Here is a 20,055-nt window from a genome sequence, read left to right as displayed (position 1 = left end):
ATTCCTCTCTGAAGCCATCTATCAACAATCATCATATTCTAAAATCAGCCTACTTTTCAAAACTTACTTCCCACTGATCCCAACAAACTCTTCTTGAATCATTATTTGATTATTGATTATTCTTTAATTTTTTCTCTCTTCTGACTCTACTCTCTGCATTGTGTTCATATTATTTTCCCTCACTGGATTGCACTGATCTTACATTTCTACCCTCTACAGATCACAAAGATAAAATAATCACCAAACAAGGACTTTGAAATAAAACAAGAAACTTACACTTTATACTCATGAATGCTGCAACTGAGAAAGAAGCATACACTCTGAGTCTCAATTTGCTGATCTTTAAAACTGTAATATTTATGTGCAAACATTGCTGAGTGGGTCAAAGGATCTACCTCAGTATCTAGAACACAGAAATGTCTCAGTAAGTGTTTCGTTTTCTCTTCTCTCATTATAATCAAGACACTTGCATCTTGGATCTGCAGAGTGTCTAGCCGGTTTGCAGCAGTCTTCCATGCTTGCTCCAGACCATGTGCAATTGACTTTCTTCTGATATCTCACAGTACTTTCATCTATGCCCTCTTTTATTGCCATTGTAATTCTTCTCCATGCATTTACTTTATCTCCTCTACACTATCTTCAACTCCATAAAGCAAGTACATAGTCCTAACTGCTGCTTATCTGAGAGCGTCTTTAAAAGTTCATGTATAAGCATATTGTGAAATAACTATCCATGTATTTCAAGTTTTTGCGCCCAACTAAACCCATTTTTGAATACTTATTGAATAAACCATAGCTCCGAGCATAGAACCAAATGAAAGACTGACACATGACAGAAAGCAAGTATCATGGGTGGGGTACAACTGACTTCTCACCCTATGTCTGGCAACTTGTAGTTATCAAATCTTTGAATCAATTTTTACCTGGCCCTCTTATTTATAATAACAACAATTAATGGTTGTTTAACTTTCATAATTTACAAAATTGTTTTGATGGGCCCTGAAATTAGACTTAAGAAATATTGAGAAACATTTTCAAAGACGTATATTTCCACATTTCCTTGCTTCTGGGCTACAGCTCATGACAAATAGAGATGGTAGGTGCTATAGTATGCTCTTACACCTGGCGTTCCATTCTAGAAAGTAAGAATGATGATGAGTCCCCTCATACAGATAGGGAAATGAAGGCTTGTATTAAATAACTTGCCCGAGATGTACAACTAATAAATGGAAGTCAAGTTAGAACTCATATTTTCCCAAGTCTATGTGGATAATCTGTATAGAACGGGAGGATTTAGAGATAGACAACATAAAAATATTAGAGATATTTAATATCCTCGTTGTTGTATTAATTAAAATATCTTCACAGTTAAAAATATGAACAATATGAGATGGATAACCTGAGAGGGCAAGTGACATACTGAATGTTGAAAATGGAACAACCAGAAACCAATCACAGGGATGTTCTGACTTCTACATCAGAGCTTTTCATGATATGCACTTAGTTTTAGCCCCTCTATGTTACTAGTTTAAACCAGCAGTGTGGTGTAGTGTGTTAATCCTTTGTTGTGATGCTGGCATTTCCCATGGAAGTGCTGATGGTTGAGTCCCAACTACTCCCCTTCTGATCCAGCTCCCTGCTAATATACCTAGGAAGGCAGCAGAAGATGGCCCAAATGTTTGGGCCCTTACCACTGCTGACAGAATTCCTGGCTCCAGGCTTCCCTGTGGCCCAGAATGGACTGTTGCAGGCATTTGGGAAGTGAACAAGCAGGTGGAATATCCTTCTCTCTCTCTCATTCTCTCTCTCTCTCTCCCTTCTCTTTGTTGTTCTGCCTTCTGAATAAAACAAGTAAGTAAGTAAAACTTCAAAAAAGATAAAATATTAGTTACAGGAGAACTGCCACATTCTTAACTTTCAAATTATTGTTATATAGTATATATAACACTATGTCCCTGGCACATATCTTAGTTAATAAACTAATTTCTACCAATTACCCATACAAATTATTTCCAGTCTGTCTAGAAATCCCAACCAAACTATAAAGTGGTAGGTATTTGCATTTCAGTCACTACAAGACCCTCTTCCTCTTACCAGTTTCCCCTGATTTCTGGAAATTTTAGTGTCAAAAAAATCAAAGGAAAGAAAATCTTCTCCATTCCAATCTACTTTTACAAGCATTAATCTTTTATTTTAAAATGTAATGTGATTATAGTATAGTATAATTTGTCAACAGAACACATCTCTTTTAGGGATTTAAAATGTTCTGTGTATGTTCTGATACAACTCTATGTCATATAAGATGCATAACAGTTTCAGCATCCCAGAAAGTTTGCTCAAGTCCTTTGCCCTCACTTTACCTTTACCTCCTCTTCAGACAATTAGTAATCCCATTTCCACCACAGCACATCAGTCCTACCCATTCAAGCAATCCATACAATGGTAATCATAGAGTATGTGTTCTTTTGTTGAAGGCTTCACTCACTCATAATAATAGCATGGTGTTTTCCTATTGTATTTTCCAGTAATTTGTTCCCTTTTTATGTCTGGGTGGTATGCAATATCTATACTTCACAATTTGTTTACATATTAACCTAAACTGGTTGTTTAATTTTGCAGTTTTTAACATCTTAATTTTTGAAAGATTTTATTTATTTATTTATATGAAAGGTAGAGTGACACAGAGAGAAAACTGTGTGGGGGAAGGAGGGGGGTTGAGAGAGAGAGAGAGAGAGAGAGAGAGAGAAAGAAAGAGAGAGATCTTCTATCTGCTGTTTCACTCACCAAATGACCACAAAAGCCAGGGCTGGTCCAGGCCAAAGCCAGGAGCCAAAGCCAGGAGCCAGGAACTCCATCTGGGTCTACATGATGGTGGCAGGGACCCACATACTGTCATTTCTACTCCCTTCTCATGAGCATTAGCAGGAAGTTGGATGGGAAGCAGTGTAGCTGCGACATGAAGCAGTGCTCTCATATGGGATGTAGATAGGATAAGCAGTGTTTCACTGAGCCACAACAACAGCCTTTGGCATATTAATTCTTTAGGGGACAGTGGCTCTCCATCTACCTTCCCAGGAGGTAGAAATTATGTTTATGGTTCTATATTCCAAGATAGAAGACCTGGCCATTCTTTCTGTGCCTGCACATTGATGTGTAGGCTTGGCTAGTGGAGAAATCCTCATGTGAAATCTTTACAGTATTCAGGAAAATAAGCAAAGGAATGAAAGAAACAATGTGCGTGAAATGTTTGCCTTACATTTATGCTGTAAGTCATCTCTGTGACAAGAAGCACTACATTCTGATGCAAATAGATTTGCTAAGCAATAAAGATGAAAACATGCTGAGAAACTCTGAAGACTAAAATCTATATAGTTAACCCTCTACACCGTGAACCCCATTCTACCTAAAATACATTTAACATTTAGCCTAGATCATAGGAATTTAAACTGCTGGCCTTTCATTGAAAGGTGTTTGCTTTGAATTGTATAATTCTAAAACAATAGTAACACAGCTGTCAATACTTTTTATATGTTCCAGGTATGTACATGTAGACATGAGTTCATTAACACAAAAAGCGTGCATTTCAGTGGCTCTGGGTCATAATTCTTCTAAGATAATAAGGTATTAATCCTATGAGTATTTTTTTGAAAAATGTTGATAAAATTGAAGAACATTTATATTTGGTTACTAATCTAGCTTCTATCAAATATATCAATAAATTGACCTCAGTGAGCTTATTTTGGATAATCAATTAAACATGTGCTTTCAAAAAGCAATGACTTCTTAAGGCTTTCCCAATCTCTTCTATCTATAATTTTAATGTCACATAATATTTCATCACTTATTTTCCTAATTAATTTTTTTCTAAACATTTACCTCAGTCTTACATTCTGAATAGTCCAGTCACATCCTGGGGCCCATGTTTTTCTTCCCCTCTAGAATATGAGGCTATAGGTATAGGGTGTTAGGAAACTGGCGCAGTTGTAGCCAGGTAGCCCAATGGCCCAGCTACCTGAGCCAGGCTCCACCCCCATCCTAATGGGATTCACTGCTCCTGCTTCCCTGCCTGCCCTCAGGCAAAGTTTTAAAAGGGCCTGTTCCTGCACACGTGCTCTCTCTTGGCCCCTTCTCTCCTGCTCTCTCGGTTCCTCTCTCTAGCCTCCTCCTCTGGTCTCTTGGCTCTGCTCTCCTCTCTCCTCTTCTCTGCTCTCTCTTCTCTCCTTGCTAGCTCCTCTCCTCTCTGTTTCTCTCTCTTATACTCTCTTTCTCCTTTTTCCTTCGCCGCCCCTTCACTCCGGTCTGTAGGGTGTTCCCCAATAAACCCTTTCCCTTACTCCGGTGTCCGGTGTGCTTTACGACGGCTAACATTAAGATATAACACAGGGCACCAGGTCTGTTTAGACTAGACCCACTTAATACCTAAATAGTGTCTGGCATGGAGTTAGTCTTCCATACTGGAGGTAACTCCAACTGTTCTTGGAGAAAGAATTACAAAGAAAATTTATTTTGTTGTAAAAAAATTAGAAGGCAAGTATGATCTTCATAATATGTATTTTCCATGAACTCTTTGAAGAATATTTGAATATTTGCAGGATTAATGAGTGGATAAGGTACATGAGGGATTTTACAAAAGATAACTAGATGATCTGTTAATTACTAACTTTGGTAAATTTTTTAGTGTGTAATATTTATTTCAAATATAATGCTACCATTTAATATAATCTTCACATGTATCAGGAAATGTTCTAAGCATTTCCTAATTTTCATTTGTTTATGGTTAAAACTATATGTATGAACTAAGAAAAAAATTATTTTACACCTAATGAAACCAACACAGAGAAAAGTTCGATACTTACCCAAGAGGCAAAGTTAGAATGCTAAGTCCAAGATTCTGAGCTCAGAGTTTGAGCCCTCAAAAGAGAGCCATCTGAAAAGGTGGAGCCATCGATGAGAAAAGATTTCATTCTGGTGAAAATGTTTCCACTCCTAAGAGCAAAAGTAGTCACAGGTACAGTTCCTAGGACTCTTTCCCTAGGTGTGGCATATTAATGGGAAGACTAACTTTAACTTCCTTGAAGGGTAAGAACTTCTTTGAAGGGTAAGTGACTTTTCTGTATCACACTTCCTAATGAACAGGAGATTCTTCTTTGACTAAGTTTCATGAAATTCAGTTAGCTTTCTCATTCCTTTCTTAATCTCCAAGCCCCACTCTCTACCCACCCTGATCTCTTGCAAATACTTTGTATAAATTTTTCTAAGAATACACCCCTTGGGGTACTTTAAATGATAGAAATCTAGTTATTTCTTTGGGGAAGAAATACAGGCATGCATATATATGTTCAGTGGGTATTTCTCAATCTGCGTACACAGGCCACTAAAAAGGAAGGTGGGAAGTGCTTTCAGTTTCTTACCACACCCGAGAGTAGAAGAGAAAAGCCATGGCTGGTGAGTGTCTTCCTGTTAAAAAGATGGGTCTTAGAGAAGAAATGCTTTTGGAAAGGGCTGGCTCTTCTTGAAGCCATAATTAGATTCTAAAGACATTTAGCAGAGCAGACTTAGGGACAGGATGAGGAACAGGTAGGGAAGAGACAGCTTTTAGGAACGAAAGGCAAGGGCTAAAAAGGAGCTGGGGCTTCACTGGCATTCTGCTGTTATTTTGCAATCTTACACTTGATCTTAGCTAAAAGGCTGACAAGTGATGTTTTGCAATCTTAACTGAATTCTTAGTATCAGAAGTCTGACAGGGAGCATGCAGAGCTGGCACAGAATGAGACAGTATCCGTTGTCCTTCAAGAAAAAAATAGGCTACCACCATTTCATTATTTTATTATTCAGAGCTGAATAAAAATAGATCAAGAAAAAATTATCTCTCCTTTCCAGGTGCTAACATAAAGATTGTAAAGCTCAGTCTCCAGGCTACTCCATTAGCATATAGGGCAATATAGAGTTTTTAAAATGGGGCTTGGGGGCAACAATAGAACAAGAGAAGGGACTGTGTGGACAGGGCTGCACTGCTGATAAAACTCAGAGGAGGCCATTTCCTGTTGGAGACATGAGAGGAACACGAGGCTGTTTTCATGACTTGAAAAATCCCTGTGCTCCAGACAGGATTCTAAAGGACAGGAGGAAGCGGTTTATCAACTCGGTGGGCACAGGTACAATAAATGGCTTACTGGATGAATTGTTGGAGAAAAGAGTGCTGAACCAGGAAGAGATGGAGAAAGTAAGAGTTGAAAATGCTACAGTTATGGATAAGGCCCGGGCTTTGCTGGACTGTGTCATTCGGAAAGGGCCCCAGGCATGCCAGATTTGCATCAACCACATTTGTGAAGATGACTGTCACCTTGCAGGACTGCTGGGGCTCTCCTCAGGTAAGGGTCAATGTCTCAGACAAAATTCACATAGGCCTGTGTCTTTGTGCCCAACATCTGAGCACATTCTTAGTCATGTTAGTTTGCACACAGCTTCCTTGTTTGACTTCAGGGCAACATTTTCAATGCCTGTGACTCCATTGTATGCTATTTGTTTATGTTGTGTCCATGCTGATGGCCTTCTTTGGGTTGAAGTTCAATTCCTGTCCTGATTATGTGGTGGCTCATTTGTTGAAGTTCATTTGATCAGCCTGAAAATCTTTATATTATCTACTCTAGTCCTCTAGGCCAAGTACATTATTAGTATTATTAACTAAATAGTTTTGTTAAGTACAGAGTACTACATGCTTATGTAATTAATCAGATTTAAATTCTGTCATCCAAGACATTTTATAATATTTTTCAAAATTTTTGCTCTCTTTGAAGACTTTATTTCAGTGATGGTAGAACAGTAAGAAAATAAGCTGAATTTTTTTCAAATTAAGGATATTAAGTGAACTCTGTCTTCCAGTTGTCGTGTGTCCCCCTCTCCCCCCCTGCTTTGAGGAAAGTTGTGAACTAATAGAGTACCAGCTGTAGAAAATTCTGTGAGACCTACCATCTTCACCCTCAGTCCCCGTGAGGACCCAATGCAAGATTTATTTTCTTTCAAAAAATAATTTTTCCTTCTAGGGCCTAGTGAAAGCTTATACCTGTCTAACCTGACATTGTGATGCTTTATGTGCTCATTTTCTTGTAATCGATTTCTTGTTTTTCTTTTAATATCCATTTTTCATTGTATGTCCTACACAATCCCACAAATGCAATACCAATAAATAAAACAAAGATAAAAAATGATTGTAATGGGGCTAGTTGTGGCACAGCAGATTAAGCCACTGCCTGTGATGTGTGCATCTCATATGAACACCGGTTCAAGTCCCTACTGCTCCACATCCAATCTAGGCCCCTGCTAATGCTCCTGAGAAAGCAGCAGAAATGGCCCAAGCACTTGCCACCCACATGAAAGACCTAAGTTGCTGGCTGTTGGCTCCTGATTTCTGCACAGACAATTGCTGCCATTTGGGGAGGGAACTAGTAGATGGAAGATATCTCTCTTCTCTCTCAGTCTCTCTCTCTCTATCTCCCTCTCACTCACTCTGCTTTTCAGGCAAATAACTGTTAAAAATTATAGACAAGGTGTTTTCTTCTCTATCCCATTCCTTTCAACACAAAGTCTTTGAATCTTAGAGGTACCTGCACAATCCACTGTGAGATCTAGCACCTGCAGTCTGCCTATCTATTTATCAGATGGCATCTTTTTGTTCAGAGATTATTTTCAGGGTCATTGCAGGTAGCAATTACACATATTATATGAATGCATTATAATGGGTTAGAACTTCCTAAAAGGAAGCTTTGGTCAGTCCACTTCTACTACAACAAGGCCTCCTCCAAGAAATGATCTTGGATTTATCGATGGCAAAGAAAGCCCAGCAGTCATTAGGAAAGGTGTGACAAACTGTAGCCTGTTTCTCTGGCTATGAAGTTTTGTGGAACAACCTGTGACTCTTCCTCCACTCCGAAGAGGGAAATCAATTTTATTTTGTCTGAAGAAATATAACCTTCAATAACTGCTAGGAAATGTAGATTTGGATTATTCCTCATTTTTAAACTCATGTCAATACTTTTTTTTAAAATAAAGATTTATTTTATTTATTTGAAAGAAAGAGCTACAGAGAGGCAGAGACAGAGAGAGAGGTCCTCCATCCATTGGTTCACTCCCCAGATGGCTGCAATGGCTGGAGCTGAGCTGATCCGAAGCCAGGGGCCAGCAGCCTCCTCCAGGTCTCGATGCTGGTGCAGGGGCCCAAGCATGTGGGCCATCCTTCACTACCCTCCCAGCCCGTAGCAGAGAGTTGGATGGGAAGAGGAGCAGCTGAGACTAGAACCAGCGCCCATATGGAATGCTGGTGCTTCGGGCCAGGGCTTTAGCCTGCTGCGCCACAGCACCGGCCCCTCATGTCAATTCTTAATGTTTCTGGTATACATTTCTCAGGAATTGTTATTTTGATATCTTTATTAAATTATAAATAAAATTAAATATAATCCTGATCTTGCAATCCAGAACCTGACAGAAATACAAACAATAGGGGGCTGGCACTGTAGTGTAGCAGGTTAAACTGCTATCTGCCCTGTTGAAATCCTGTATGAGTGCTGGTTCCAGCTCTGGCTGCTCCACATCCAATCCAGCTCTCTGCTAATGTACCTGGGAAAGCAGTGGAGGATGGCCCAAGCCCTTGGGTCCTTGCACCCATATGGGAGACCCAGAAAAAGCTTCTGGCTCCTGACTTCTGCCTGACAAAGCCCCTGCTGTCATAGCCATTTGGGGATTGAACTAGCAGATAGATCTCTCTCTCTGTCTCTACTCATATCCCTCTCTGTAATTTTTCCTTTCAAAGAAAGAAATAATATTTTTTCTAAAAAAAAAAAAAAAAAAAAAAAAAACAGGCCGGCGCCGCGGCTCACTAGGCTAATCCTCCGCCTAGCGGCGCCGGCATACCAGGTTCTAGTCCCGGTCAGGGCGCCGGATTCTGTCCTGGTTGCCCCTCTTCCAGGCCAGCTCTCTGCTGTGGCCCGGGAGTGCAGTGGAGGATGGCCCAGGTGCTTGGGCCCTGCACCCCATGGGAGACCAGGAAAAGCCCCTGGCTCCTGGCTCCTGCCATCGGATCAGCACGGTGCGCCGACCGCAGCGCGCCGGCCGCGGCGGCCATTGGAGGGTGAACCAACGGCAAAGGAAGACCTTTCTCTCTGTCTGTCTCTCTCACTGTCCACTCTGCCTGTCAAAAAAAAAAAAAAAAAAACATTAGATTTGAGCTATTTTATGAAACTAAATAGTTTATCTCAGGATTTGTACTTTTTTCCCCCAGATTATCAATTTTTTTAAAAAAAAGATTTATTATTTTTATTTATTTGAAAGGCTGAGTTACACACACAGACATAGAGACACAGAAAGAGGTCTTCCATTTACTGGTTCACTCTCTAAACGGCTGCAACAGCAAGGGATGGGCAAGGCCAAAGCCAAGAGCCAGGAGCTTCTGGTCTCCAACACAGGTGCAGGGGCTTAAGCACTTGGGCCATCCTCCACTGCAGGGAGCTGGAATGGAAGTGGAGCAGCTAGGACTCAAACCTGTGCCCACATGGTGCAAGCAGTGGCTTAATCAGCTACACCACAGTGCCAGCCTCCAGGTTATGTATTAAAGTACTAACAGGTATATGGCTTCAATTAGCAGGGAGAGTAAGATTGTGGTTGGTGTTCCTGTCCAATAAATATATCTAAAGATCTCTGTTCATATTCTGGCTCCACTACTGTTTTGCCCAATGACACTTATGAAATATTCTTTACCCTTCTGAAATAGTGTGCTAATGAGTTAACATCTATAAAGGGCCCATCCAGATACTTACAGTATTAGTAATTGTATTCCTATTGATATTTACAGTGACATTACAGAAAGCATGTAGATATAGCAAAGAGAATAGAGAACATAATACAGTGAATAGAGAATGATTATGGAATTGAATCTCTATAGTAAATTCTACAGAATATTTTCTTTTTAACTGTCTTCTATATCCTAGCACTAAATTTATTAAATCATCTAACCCATTTGTCAGGAATGTCTCTGGACATTGGAGATTTTGCTGGTTCATCAGAGAGAAGATTATTAATATTAATGGGGAATAAATTTGAAAGGTTTTTCGGAACTTTATGAGGAGATTTTATTGGCTTTGCACACATATCTGTGTTTCTGAGATGAAGAAGACATTTCTATTAACCTTTCCTTCCTACAAGTGGACTAAAACACGTTGGGATACCTCACATCTCTCTGATGTGCAGATTCTGTTACCTGTTTACTTTAAGATTGAAACTAGACAAGGATCTTTAAGCCCCTGATTTCAGCAACTGGTCACCTCACCATTTTCTACTGTGATAATTCTTAGAAAGGCCAGGAGTCCAAGCATAGATGCCTTTTTCAATTAATTTACTCTGATGCCAAAGTCCCCTTTGATTTAGACAGCTTTCTTTTGTACACATCTGCTATGCAGTAGTGTTTACTCCAGCAGCCATTTCGACATGTGTGGATCAAGAGAATTACTGATTCTGTGGCTGAGGATATCTGAATTCTACTTTCATCATATAAGGCAAGTGTAAAGTGCACCACTTGAAGACCCTCTTTTGTTCTACTCCAAATGTTGTTACTGTCCAGTTAGGCAGTGCACAAGTGTTGTTTCTCAGTGAGGAGTGTGTATCCAAGTGAGGAACATCTTGAGTAGGATTAATTATCAAGCAGTGAGTCTCAGGGAAAGAAATTTCCACCAGGAGTATACAGCAGCACTGGGGCAGAGTTCTTCATAGATGGTTAGTGACTTTTAATGTCCTTCATTTGTCCACAGGTCCACAATCTGAAAACCATTTTAATGCACAAGATTCTCTGGAAGCATTTTCTTCCTTTTCAGGTAACTGTGTGTACAGATGAAAAGTATTCTTTGAACTCCCTATTCCTAGTCATTAATTTAATGGTGTGCACCCAGGGTGAGAGGGCTGTGGTAATCAGGTGATTCTCATGGATTGGGCCTGTGCCTTTTTCTCCTTTTAATCCATTTGGCTTGAGCAGAAATTGCTCCCAGTTTCCCTAGCCTTATCTAAGGTAACAAATTCCCAATCTGGGAGTCAAACCAATATCCCTCTGGAGTGCCAGATTTCACTTTCAAGTGCCTGTTGAACACAATCGCTCATATCTTCCATAGATAAGTTTTATAAAATCAGGCCCAGGGCTGAACTTGTCTTTCTCTCTGCACACTGCTTCCCTTGCAGTTTCCCCTGTCTTGGTCTATGGTGACACCATCACCAGTCATTCACATCTGAAACCCTCAATGCATCTTCAGCTCTTTCTTTACCCTGACTTCCAACATCCAGACAGTGACTAAGTTTATTTATTCCTCCCTCCATGCTTCATTTCTACTTCTATAACTATATTTTACAGATCCTATTCCTACAATGCCCTGTATTTCTCCAGCCATCACTCATAATGTTTTTCCCTTATCATTTTATAAACTACTTCTTTCTCATTTGGGTTTAAAACTTTCTCACTGAAGTAAACATGTATGACTCATAAGTATGGTTCTATCTAGGAATCATTGGTTTACAAGGTGCATTCAATCATAGTGTATTGGAAGATCATTTTGTTGAATGATTTGATCTAAATAACCATTATTTACTAAGTCACTATTAAAACAAAACTATCACATGCCAACTAAGTTCTAAGTCTTGTTCTATAATAACCACCCAGTAGGAAGAGGAGAGCGTTTTGAAAACACTGGGTATAAACAGTTGCTATCCATTTCTGCCACAATAATTAAGCAGGAAATTTTTCACTGGAAACAAATGTATCACAGTTACAGCCTAGGTTTTAGCTGACAGAAATATTATAAAATAGTTTCAGGACTCTATCCTGAAAAAGTGAGCTCAACCTTATTGAGTCCTGACACAGTTACTATACATTTGGTTCCTTGTTAGCAAATTTTTTTTTGAATGAGCCCAACCTCTTTCTTACGAACTAATCAGTGCATTATTTGTCCTGGAACAGCTTTTCATCCATAATTCAGGCACAATTTAATCTAAAAGTGATTTTTGTCTTAAAATTATAGAATCATATATTTAACAGAAATCTATAGGATATAGAAGCAAATATTTCACCAAGTTCTAAAATTATACTACTTAATCTGTTAAAAGTGATTATCACATACATACTTTCTTAGACATTTCATGAAGTGAGACATTCACTATGCAATCAAATGCTCCCTTCCTCTACCAAGGAAACTCAGTTCTAAACTAACTCAAATATTTCTATTTAATTTTTATTGTTTCCCAGACTCCTTTAAGGAATAAGAATATTTCTTCTACCTAGTGACTATTTCTATATCTATTCTAAATAGCACATATCTTCTCCATATTGAACATACAGTATGTGATGTTGGTTGACCTTCCTGAATACACAGGAGTTTCTCTAAATTCCTCTTAAAACTGAGTATAATTTTCTCAGTGTAATAGTTTCATTCTAAAAGATTCCCTGAATGACTATATAAATCAGTTTCTATTTGGAAACAGAAAAAGTTTGCATAATTTCTCTAGCAAGTATGTTGCATCGTCAGATGGTGTGGAACTTGTGGTCAAATAAAAGACTCGGATTTTTTCTTCAAATAAAACACTTTGAAAACTCAATATCTGGCCTCATGAAACCATATGTTGTGAATACTTATTTTATCATTTTATTACATAGTCATTCTAATTCATATATTGAATTCTCTTTCTTCCAATATGTATGTCCATTAGAATGTCATACTGGAAGACAGAACAAAGGCTCATTCATTAAAAATAAATAATCCTCATACCTGCCATATAGCTTTAATGTATTAGAAGGATGTTTTAGCAGAGTTACTTATAATGTCCCTCCATTCAATTTGATCCCAAGTTTTAAACATTTTGAAATAAATTTATACCTTAACTATTTTTCTAACACTCTTTAAAATTGTTTTTTATCATGAGTGGTCTTAAAACCTTCCTTTCTGTGTAACCTAAATGTTAGTAAAAATAGCAGTCCTGAGAAATAAAAGCAGATCACTGTATCGCATGATTGGAAATCCCTTCTGGTTTGCAATGTGTTCTGTTAGCATGAATTCACTCAACAGTGTTAAGGACTAACTCAGGGTTGTCCTCCTAAGGTGTAAGTCCTTCTCTGTGACTTCATGCATACTAGATGCTGCGAGAAACATGTCCTGGAAACAAAAAAGATGTAATTATTCATAATGTTCCTTATCTCTTTCAGCTCCACAGACTACGCAGGACAACCAAGTTGTGTTCACGTTCTCAGGTCCAAGTCTCAAGCTTTGCCCACCAGAGACAGCCCAAAGGATATGGAAAGAAAAGTCAGAAGAGGTGCTGCTGCTCAGACCACAGGATAGAGGGGGGGAAGATACACTAATGTGCATTCCGGAGTGCAGTGGCTCTTATAGTCAATTCTGTTGAGCGGTTTTGCAAAATCATCCCACTGCTTTGAATACATACAGGATTCTTGTCTCCTAAAATCCTAGGCTTAGAGTTCTAAGTTTGTCCCAGTTCCTAGAGTAAATAATAATAGCAACAATGACAGTTATTTCATGTTTACTGTGAGTCAGACATTGTTCTAACCATTTTACATACAAGTACAATAACAACTTTAACCATCAGAAAAAAATCCCACTTTAGAGATCATAAAACTGAGGCATGGGATTGTTAAATATGTTACAAAAATTAAACAACCAGCAAGTGAAGAATTCAGTTTTAAAATTCATTCATTCTGATTTCAATGTATATACATCTTTTAACATTCTAGCTGTCAATGATTATTAAGTCAGATGCTCAGCTACCATCTGGGCATTTCAAACTCCATTCCCACTACTGTAGTAATAGTCAGTTGTGTCTTAATATATGATTCAGAGGATGTGGTTTCTTGATAGACTAAGGAAGGGGAAGCTGTATTTAACCCATGCATTAATATTTAATTAGAGACAGCCTGACTATAAATCCAATCTATGTTTCCTATAGATTTATCCAATAAAAATGCAAAGTTCAGGCCGCACCCGTCTTGCCCTCATTATCTGCAACACAGAGTTTGACAGTCTCCCCAGAAGGACTGGAGCTGATGTTGATATCAGAGATATGAAGATGCTGCTGATAGGTCTGGGATACAGTGTAGATGTGAAAGAAAACCTCAATGCTTTGGTAAGGTTATAATACTGAAAAGACAATAGTCATGCCATTCGTTCTCAAAATAATGTTGAATGATGGTTATAGCATCAGGAAATTTAATATTTTGATACTCTATCATCTAAATTTGTTGTGGGGTTCATGCTTGATGCCACGTATCCACTTTGAAAACAAGAGTCTTTTAATAAGAGCCTAGTATTTTAAAGTATTTTATTAATTTACTAACATCCCTTTCCTGTATGAGTAATTCTTGAATGATTTCATATAATGGTTTATTTCTCCACCATTCTCCCAATTGAGACATAAGTTTTCTCTTCCATTCAACTGATTTTTATGAAATTCCTTATGGAATTTCTTAAATGTCTCTTGACTGGATTCCCAAGGTGCCATGATAGTGAATCCTATGGTCCAAATTAGTGGTCTGACTTCTTTCAGGACATGGCTACAGAGCTGAAGGCCTTTGCTGATCGCCCAGAGCACTGGACTTCTGACAGTACTTTCCTAGTGTTCATGTCTCATGGTACTAGAGATGGTATTTGTGGGAAGAATTACTCTGAGCAATACTCAGATATACTGAATGTCAACACCATCTTTGAGATGTTAAACACCAAGAACTGTCAGAGTTTGAAAGACAAACCCAAGGTGATCATCATCCAAGCCTGTCGTGGTGGTGAGTGATGACTACAATAGAACAGAAGATATGCTGATATTGATTTTATCATCTAGATATATCCATTTTTAAAATTTTAGTTGCATCTGGTCCTTAATATTAAAAGAACACCAATATTAACCAGTTAAGATTGTGGTTTGTGGATTGTATGGCTGATTGATAGATATTTGTTCCATTTTCAACAAAAAAGTATGACTTTTACTCTTGAGAAACTGATATTTATTGAGCTCATTGGAATTCACTTAAGGGTTAAGAGAGATAAGAATTGTTAAAAAGATGGTTCTTGAAATGCACATGTGCATAAAAATTTTATGGAAATACATATTATCCTTTCATCCCTTTTTCCATGAAATACTAAGGTATTTTTGTGTGTATATATAAATGAAAGACATAAATAAATAAGTCAACAAATACAGTTCAATAGAACTTTAAAGGCAAAGTTGTTCTTTTGACATTTGGTAGTAGAAAGAAACCAAATGTTTTCTCTTTCCAGAAAACCAAGGAATAGTGTGGCTAAAGGATTCAATAGGAGATTCTGGAAACACATCTTTACTGAATCCAGATGATTTTGAGTATGATGCCAGTAGGATAGCCCACATAGAGAAGGATTTTATTGCTTTCTGCTCTTCAACTCCAGGTAATGGGGTTCTGTGCAGGACACCTTTGTCATGGTCACTGATACAGACATTCGTACCCACCCATTAATGTGGCCACCTGAGTTTAACTTTATATGAGATTATTGAAGCTCAGGTCATGCTTTCCTCATAATTTTTCCATTATTCACAGAGACCAAATGTATGTGTTTACTGAATTAGTAATTAGTAAACTCCTCAATGTTGCAATTTTTTTTCCTGGAACTCTGAGAGATGAGACAAAAGTAAATGGAAGAGAATCTATACCGAAGTAAATTGGAGTGTGATTCTACATAGAAAAGGCCCGCAGGGTATGGATCACTCAGCAGTCCAGTATGCACCATTTTTGTATTTAGTTAACATTTTCTTCACAAATATATGGTCAATAGTACTGTAATTAAGTTACTTATGAATTTTGCAAGTTCAGAAGTTAATGTAATAAATTGAATTGGCTGATTATTATATCCCATATTTTCCCAGAAATTTGTGATACATCATATCTAATCTTCAAATATCTCTTCATAGCAGAAATTTAGTACCACCTCTTGACAATTTTACTTTAGAGACTATCATTAACATAGCTCAGAGGCAGTAAGTAGCACCCCTTTATACACACAGAGATATTTTTTATCAAGGGTCCAATCATTCCTTTTTACCCCATTCTGCCTTTTCCTGCCTGTCTAGTAGAAGTGTAGTTCTTTCAGTTCAGGAATAATGCCATCCTAATATGTACAACATAATCAATACTATTTTTGAATATCAGTAAAAATGTACTCACTTTGAAAATATTCAGTGACACATGGCAGGCAGAGTATAAAACACAGGATGAACTCAGTAATATGCCCCAGGTGTTGTGGAAAGACTCACGCTATCTCTCTGCATTCAGTTTAGAGCCTGATATGAGATTTGTAATGTGTTCTACTTACAGATAATGTTTCTTGGCGACATCCCAAACAGGGTTCACTTTTCATTATGAGACTCATCAAAACTATGCAGGAATATGCCTGGTCTTGTGATGTGGAGGAAATCTTCCGAAAGGTAGGGCCCCAGATGCTCCTTGCACTCTAATCCCCTGGATATTGGCTCTCCAGATGGACTGTTATGGGTGCATTTCTGGACATGTTTTGCTTATCTTTTTTTCAAGATTTATTTATAGTCCAGCACCGCAGCTCACTAGGATAATCCTCCGCCTGCAGCGCCAGCACACCGGATTCTAGTCCCGGTTGGGGCACCGGATTCTGTCCCAGTTGCTCCTCTTCCAGTCCAGCTCTCTGCTGTGGCCCTTGAGTGCAGTGGAGGATGGCCCAAGTCCTTGGGCCCTGCACCCACACGGGAGACCAGGAGAGGCACCTGGCTCCTGGCTTCAGATCAGCGTGATGCGCCGGCCACAGTGGCCATTGGGGGGTGAATCAACGGAAAAGGAGGACCTTTCTATCTGTCTCTCTCTCTCACTGTCCACTCTGCCTGTCAAAAAAAAAAAAAAGATTTATTTATTTATTTGAAAGACAGAGTCACAGAGAGGAAGAAGCAGAGAGAGAGAGAAAGAGGTCTTCTATCCACTGGTTATCCACTCCCAAAATGGCTGCAATGGCCAGAGATGAGCCTATCCAAAGCCAGGAGCCAGGAGCTTCTTCCAGGTCTCCCACGTGCGTGCAGGGGCCCAAGGACTTGAGCCATCTTCTGCTTTCCCAGGCCACAGCAGAGAGCTGGATCAGAAGTGGGCAGTCAGGACTCTGACTGGCACCCATATGGGATGCTGGCACTGCAGGCAGCTGCTTTACCTACTACACCACAGTGCCAGTCCGTTTTGTTTATTTTATAATAATGCCACTATTTCTAGGGAAGTTTGATGATCTTTTGTGAGTTGACAAACTGGAAAGCCAGATTAATCTATTATCCGTAACACCTGGAAAACCATCATTTGTTTCACCCCTTCCAGTCCTGATTAGACAAATGAGTAGGCTCTGGTTTGCTTGCATCCATAACAGTTGCCAGATCTAGCAACAGACTAGATATGTCTGGGAGGTCATTCCATGTTTCAATATTACTGATTCTCAGAGGTGTATGTGCTTTTTGCTTTTATCATTTATTTTGCCATATTCTTTGCGGCTTTTTCAGTTTCAGTAAAGATCATTCACTCCAACGAAAGGTATACAGGCTTTCCATTCTCTTTTAGGTTCGATTTTCATTTGAACTTCCAGAAGGTAGGACACAGATGCCTACCACTGAAAGGGTGACATTGACAAGACGTTTCTATCTCTTCCCAGGACATTAAAATACGTAAGTTTTATTGACATCTATGTGCAGGGGTGTGTGTGTGTGTGTGTGTGTGTGTGTGTGGAGAGCTAGCAGGAGTTTGGGAAAAGAGTATTAAAACTCCATCCTTGTTAAGTTTTCTAGATCTAATAATCAAGGACGGACATAGAATGGATATCTTCTCTTCAGCACAGAACATACTGTGCTTCCCTTAAAGTCCTTAGATGCCCTTTTTTATGGAGTTGTTATAGGTCAATAAGTAGCCATAAGGCATGAATGTTCAATTTGGATGTTTCTCCTCTCCACCTCAGTAGGACAATACTTAAACATGCCATGGACTGCCGCCTTTTCTGAATGTGCATGTCTCCACTGGTGGAGTGACTGATCCTATAACTTGCATATCTTTTAGAATACCTTTCTTTATGTTTCTTTTGATTCCTTTTCCTATAGGAAGCCAAGAGTGCTATCATCCTGTACCTGTTTTTGGAATCATGTCTGTTGGAAATAGATAGTTCTTTCAACAATCTAATAAAACAAATTAAAAATGAAATGTTGTCCTGGGTTTATTTCTACACTGCAAAACAGGAAGTGAAACTTGGGGCATGCAGTAGATTTGGAGTCCTAAAACTTGATTCATATAAGCAGAGCTGGCTAATAGCACCACTCTTTCTTTCTAGAAAACATTTGTTAGACTTTCTGCTTTAAGGACAGATGCAAATAGTAGTAGGTAAGTAACTTCAAAAAAACAGAGCTAAGCAGGAGAGATGCAGAGAAAAGGGAGAGTCATGACAATGACAGAATATAGTATGGTGACTTATTACAAACCCCAGAATTTATTGCTGCCAAACTCATAATGAAAACTGTATTTCTCCCCTTGGTGAAGGTATTTCAGTAGTAAAATTCACTTTTGATTCATCTCTAATCTAGTACTTTACAGTCTTGTTGAGAAGATAAGATAATGAACAAACAATAAACAATTAGCAGACAGTGCAAAACTATAATAAATACTAGGATGTGATGTTCCTGTGTGGTTCAGTGAAAATAAATTTGGGGTGAAATCATTTATTCAGCAATGTTAGGTTTAGGAAAGACTGGAAAAATGACTTTTTCCTGTGCAAATAAGTTAACCCTAAACTCATTAAAAGTGAAAGTGAATTTATGACCTTGTGAAAATGTTCAGTACTAAATAGGTCACTGCATTCTGTTTTCCCTTTTACTGCTGTTATTCTAGACCTATCAGTTCTGGGCAATCATGCATTAATTCTACTACAGCCTTCAAATACTTCTCTGATCAGTCTTTGTACAGAGGATATCAAAAAGCAAAAGTGAATATTCACCCAGAGTGAGAATTAAATGTTCAGATACTCTTAGGAAGTAAAAGAAAAGCAGATGGAAAACTGGAGGAATATATATTTAGAACTATCTCCAGCAAAAATCAAGATAACAGGGACTATAAACAAAAATCAAATCTCATATAGACCTTGTCCATACTCCTGAGGAACAGTGGTCTTTACACTTTCTACTTGTTGAATTCTTTATTTAGCATAGAGTTAAGCTTATGATAATAAAGTAAATTCAAAATATGTTATCAAAACAACTAAAAGAAAAATAAGAAAGGAAGGAGGAAGGGTAGAATGGAGGCAAGGAGGGTAGGAAGTATCACTATGTTCTTTTTTTTTTTTTTTTTTGACAGGCAGAGTTAGACAGTGAGAGAGAGAGACAGAGATAAAGGTCTTCTTTTTCCATTGGTTCACCCCGCAATGGCCGCTATGGCCAGCGCTGCGCCGATTCGAAGTCAGGAGCCAGGTGCTTCCTCCTGGTCTCCCATCCCAGCGCAGGGCCCAAGCACTTGGGCCATCCTCCACTGCACTCCCGGGCCACAACAGAGAGCTGGACTGGAAGAGGAGCAATCGGGACAGAATCCAGCACCCCAACCGGGACTAGAACCCAGAGTACCGGCGCCACAGGAGGAGGATTAGCCCAAGTGAGCTGCGGCACAAGCCCATTATGTTCTTCAAGTTGTGTATGTGAAATACATGAAATCTGTTCTTGTTATATAAATACATAAATAAATAAATCTATTTATTTTTACAAAATGATAATGATGAGACAGAGAGAAAATGCATAGTGATGGACAGCTGGAACAGGACACTTAAGGTATTTTTTTTTTCTGCAAATTAAAGGAGGCCTATGAGATACAACTTCTTTATTTAAGATTTATTTCATTTATTTGAAAGGCAGAGTTACAGAGAAGGGGCAAGAGAGATAATTTCACTGCCCAAATAGCTGTGATGGCCAGAGCTGGGCCGGGCTGTAGCCAGGATCCAGGAGTTTTATCTGGGTCTCCAA

The 20,055-nt window shown here is 38.8% G+C and overlaps 1 protein-coding gene across 2 annotated transcripts; it reads left to right on the top strand.

Moving 5' to 3' along the window:
* The first annotated feature begins 4,944 nt into the window (after positions 1 to 4,944).
* Positions 4,945 to 18,256, top strand: CASP1 (caspase 1). 2 transcript variants are annotated; one of them, XM_008262043.4, is made up of 11 exons: positions 5,081 to 5,098; positions 5,371 to 5,445; positions 6,105 to 6,371; positions 10,797 to 10,859; positions 13,229 to 13,338; positions 13,987 to 14,163; positions 14,584 to 14,818; positions 15,312 to 15,455; positions 16,379 to 16,488; positions 17,627 to 17,730; positions 18,157 to 18,256. In XM_008262043.4, exons 2-10 carry the CDS (start codon positions 5,439 to 5,441, stop codon positions 17,723 to 17,725), a joined length of 1,212 nt encoding a protein of 403 aa, XP_008260265.2. In that variant the 5' UTR covers positions 5,081 to 5,098; positions 5,371 to 5,438; the 3' UTR covers positions 17,726 to 17,730; positions 18,157 to 18,256. The 2 variants fall into 2 exon arrangements, with proteins under 2 accessions (XP_017199126.2, XP_008260265.2); XM_017343637.3 differs by lacking the exon at positions 15,312 to 15,455 and having other exon boundaries at positions 4,945 to 5,098.
* The last annotated feature ends 1,799 nt before the right edge of the window (positions 18,257 to 20,055 follow it).

Source organism: Oryctolagus cuniculus, chromosome 1 (assembly GCF_964237555.1).
Source record: "Oryctolagus cuniculus chromosome 1, mOryCun1.1, whole genome shotgun sequence".
In the NCBI taxonomy this organism is placed as follows: Eukaryota; Metazoa; Chordata; class Mammalia; order Lagomorpha; family Leporidae; genus Oryctolagus; species Oryctolagus cuniculus.
This window is presented reverse-complemented; position numbering and strand designations above follow the sequence as displayed.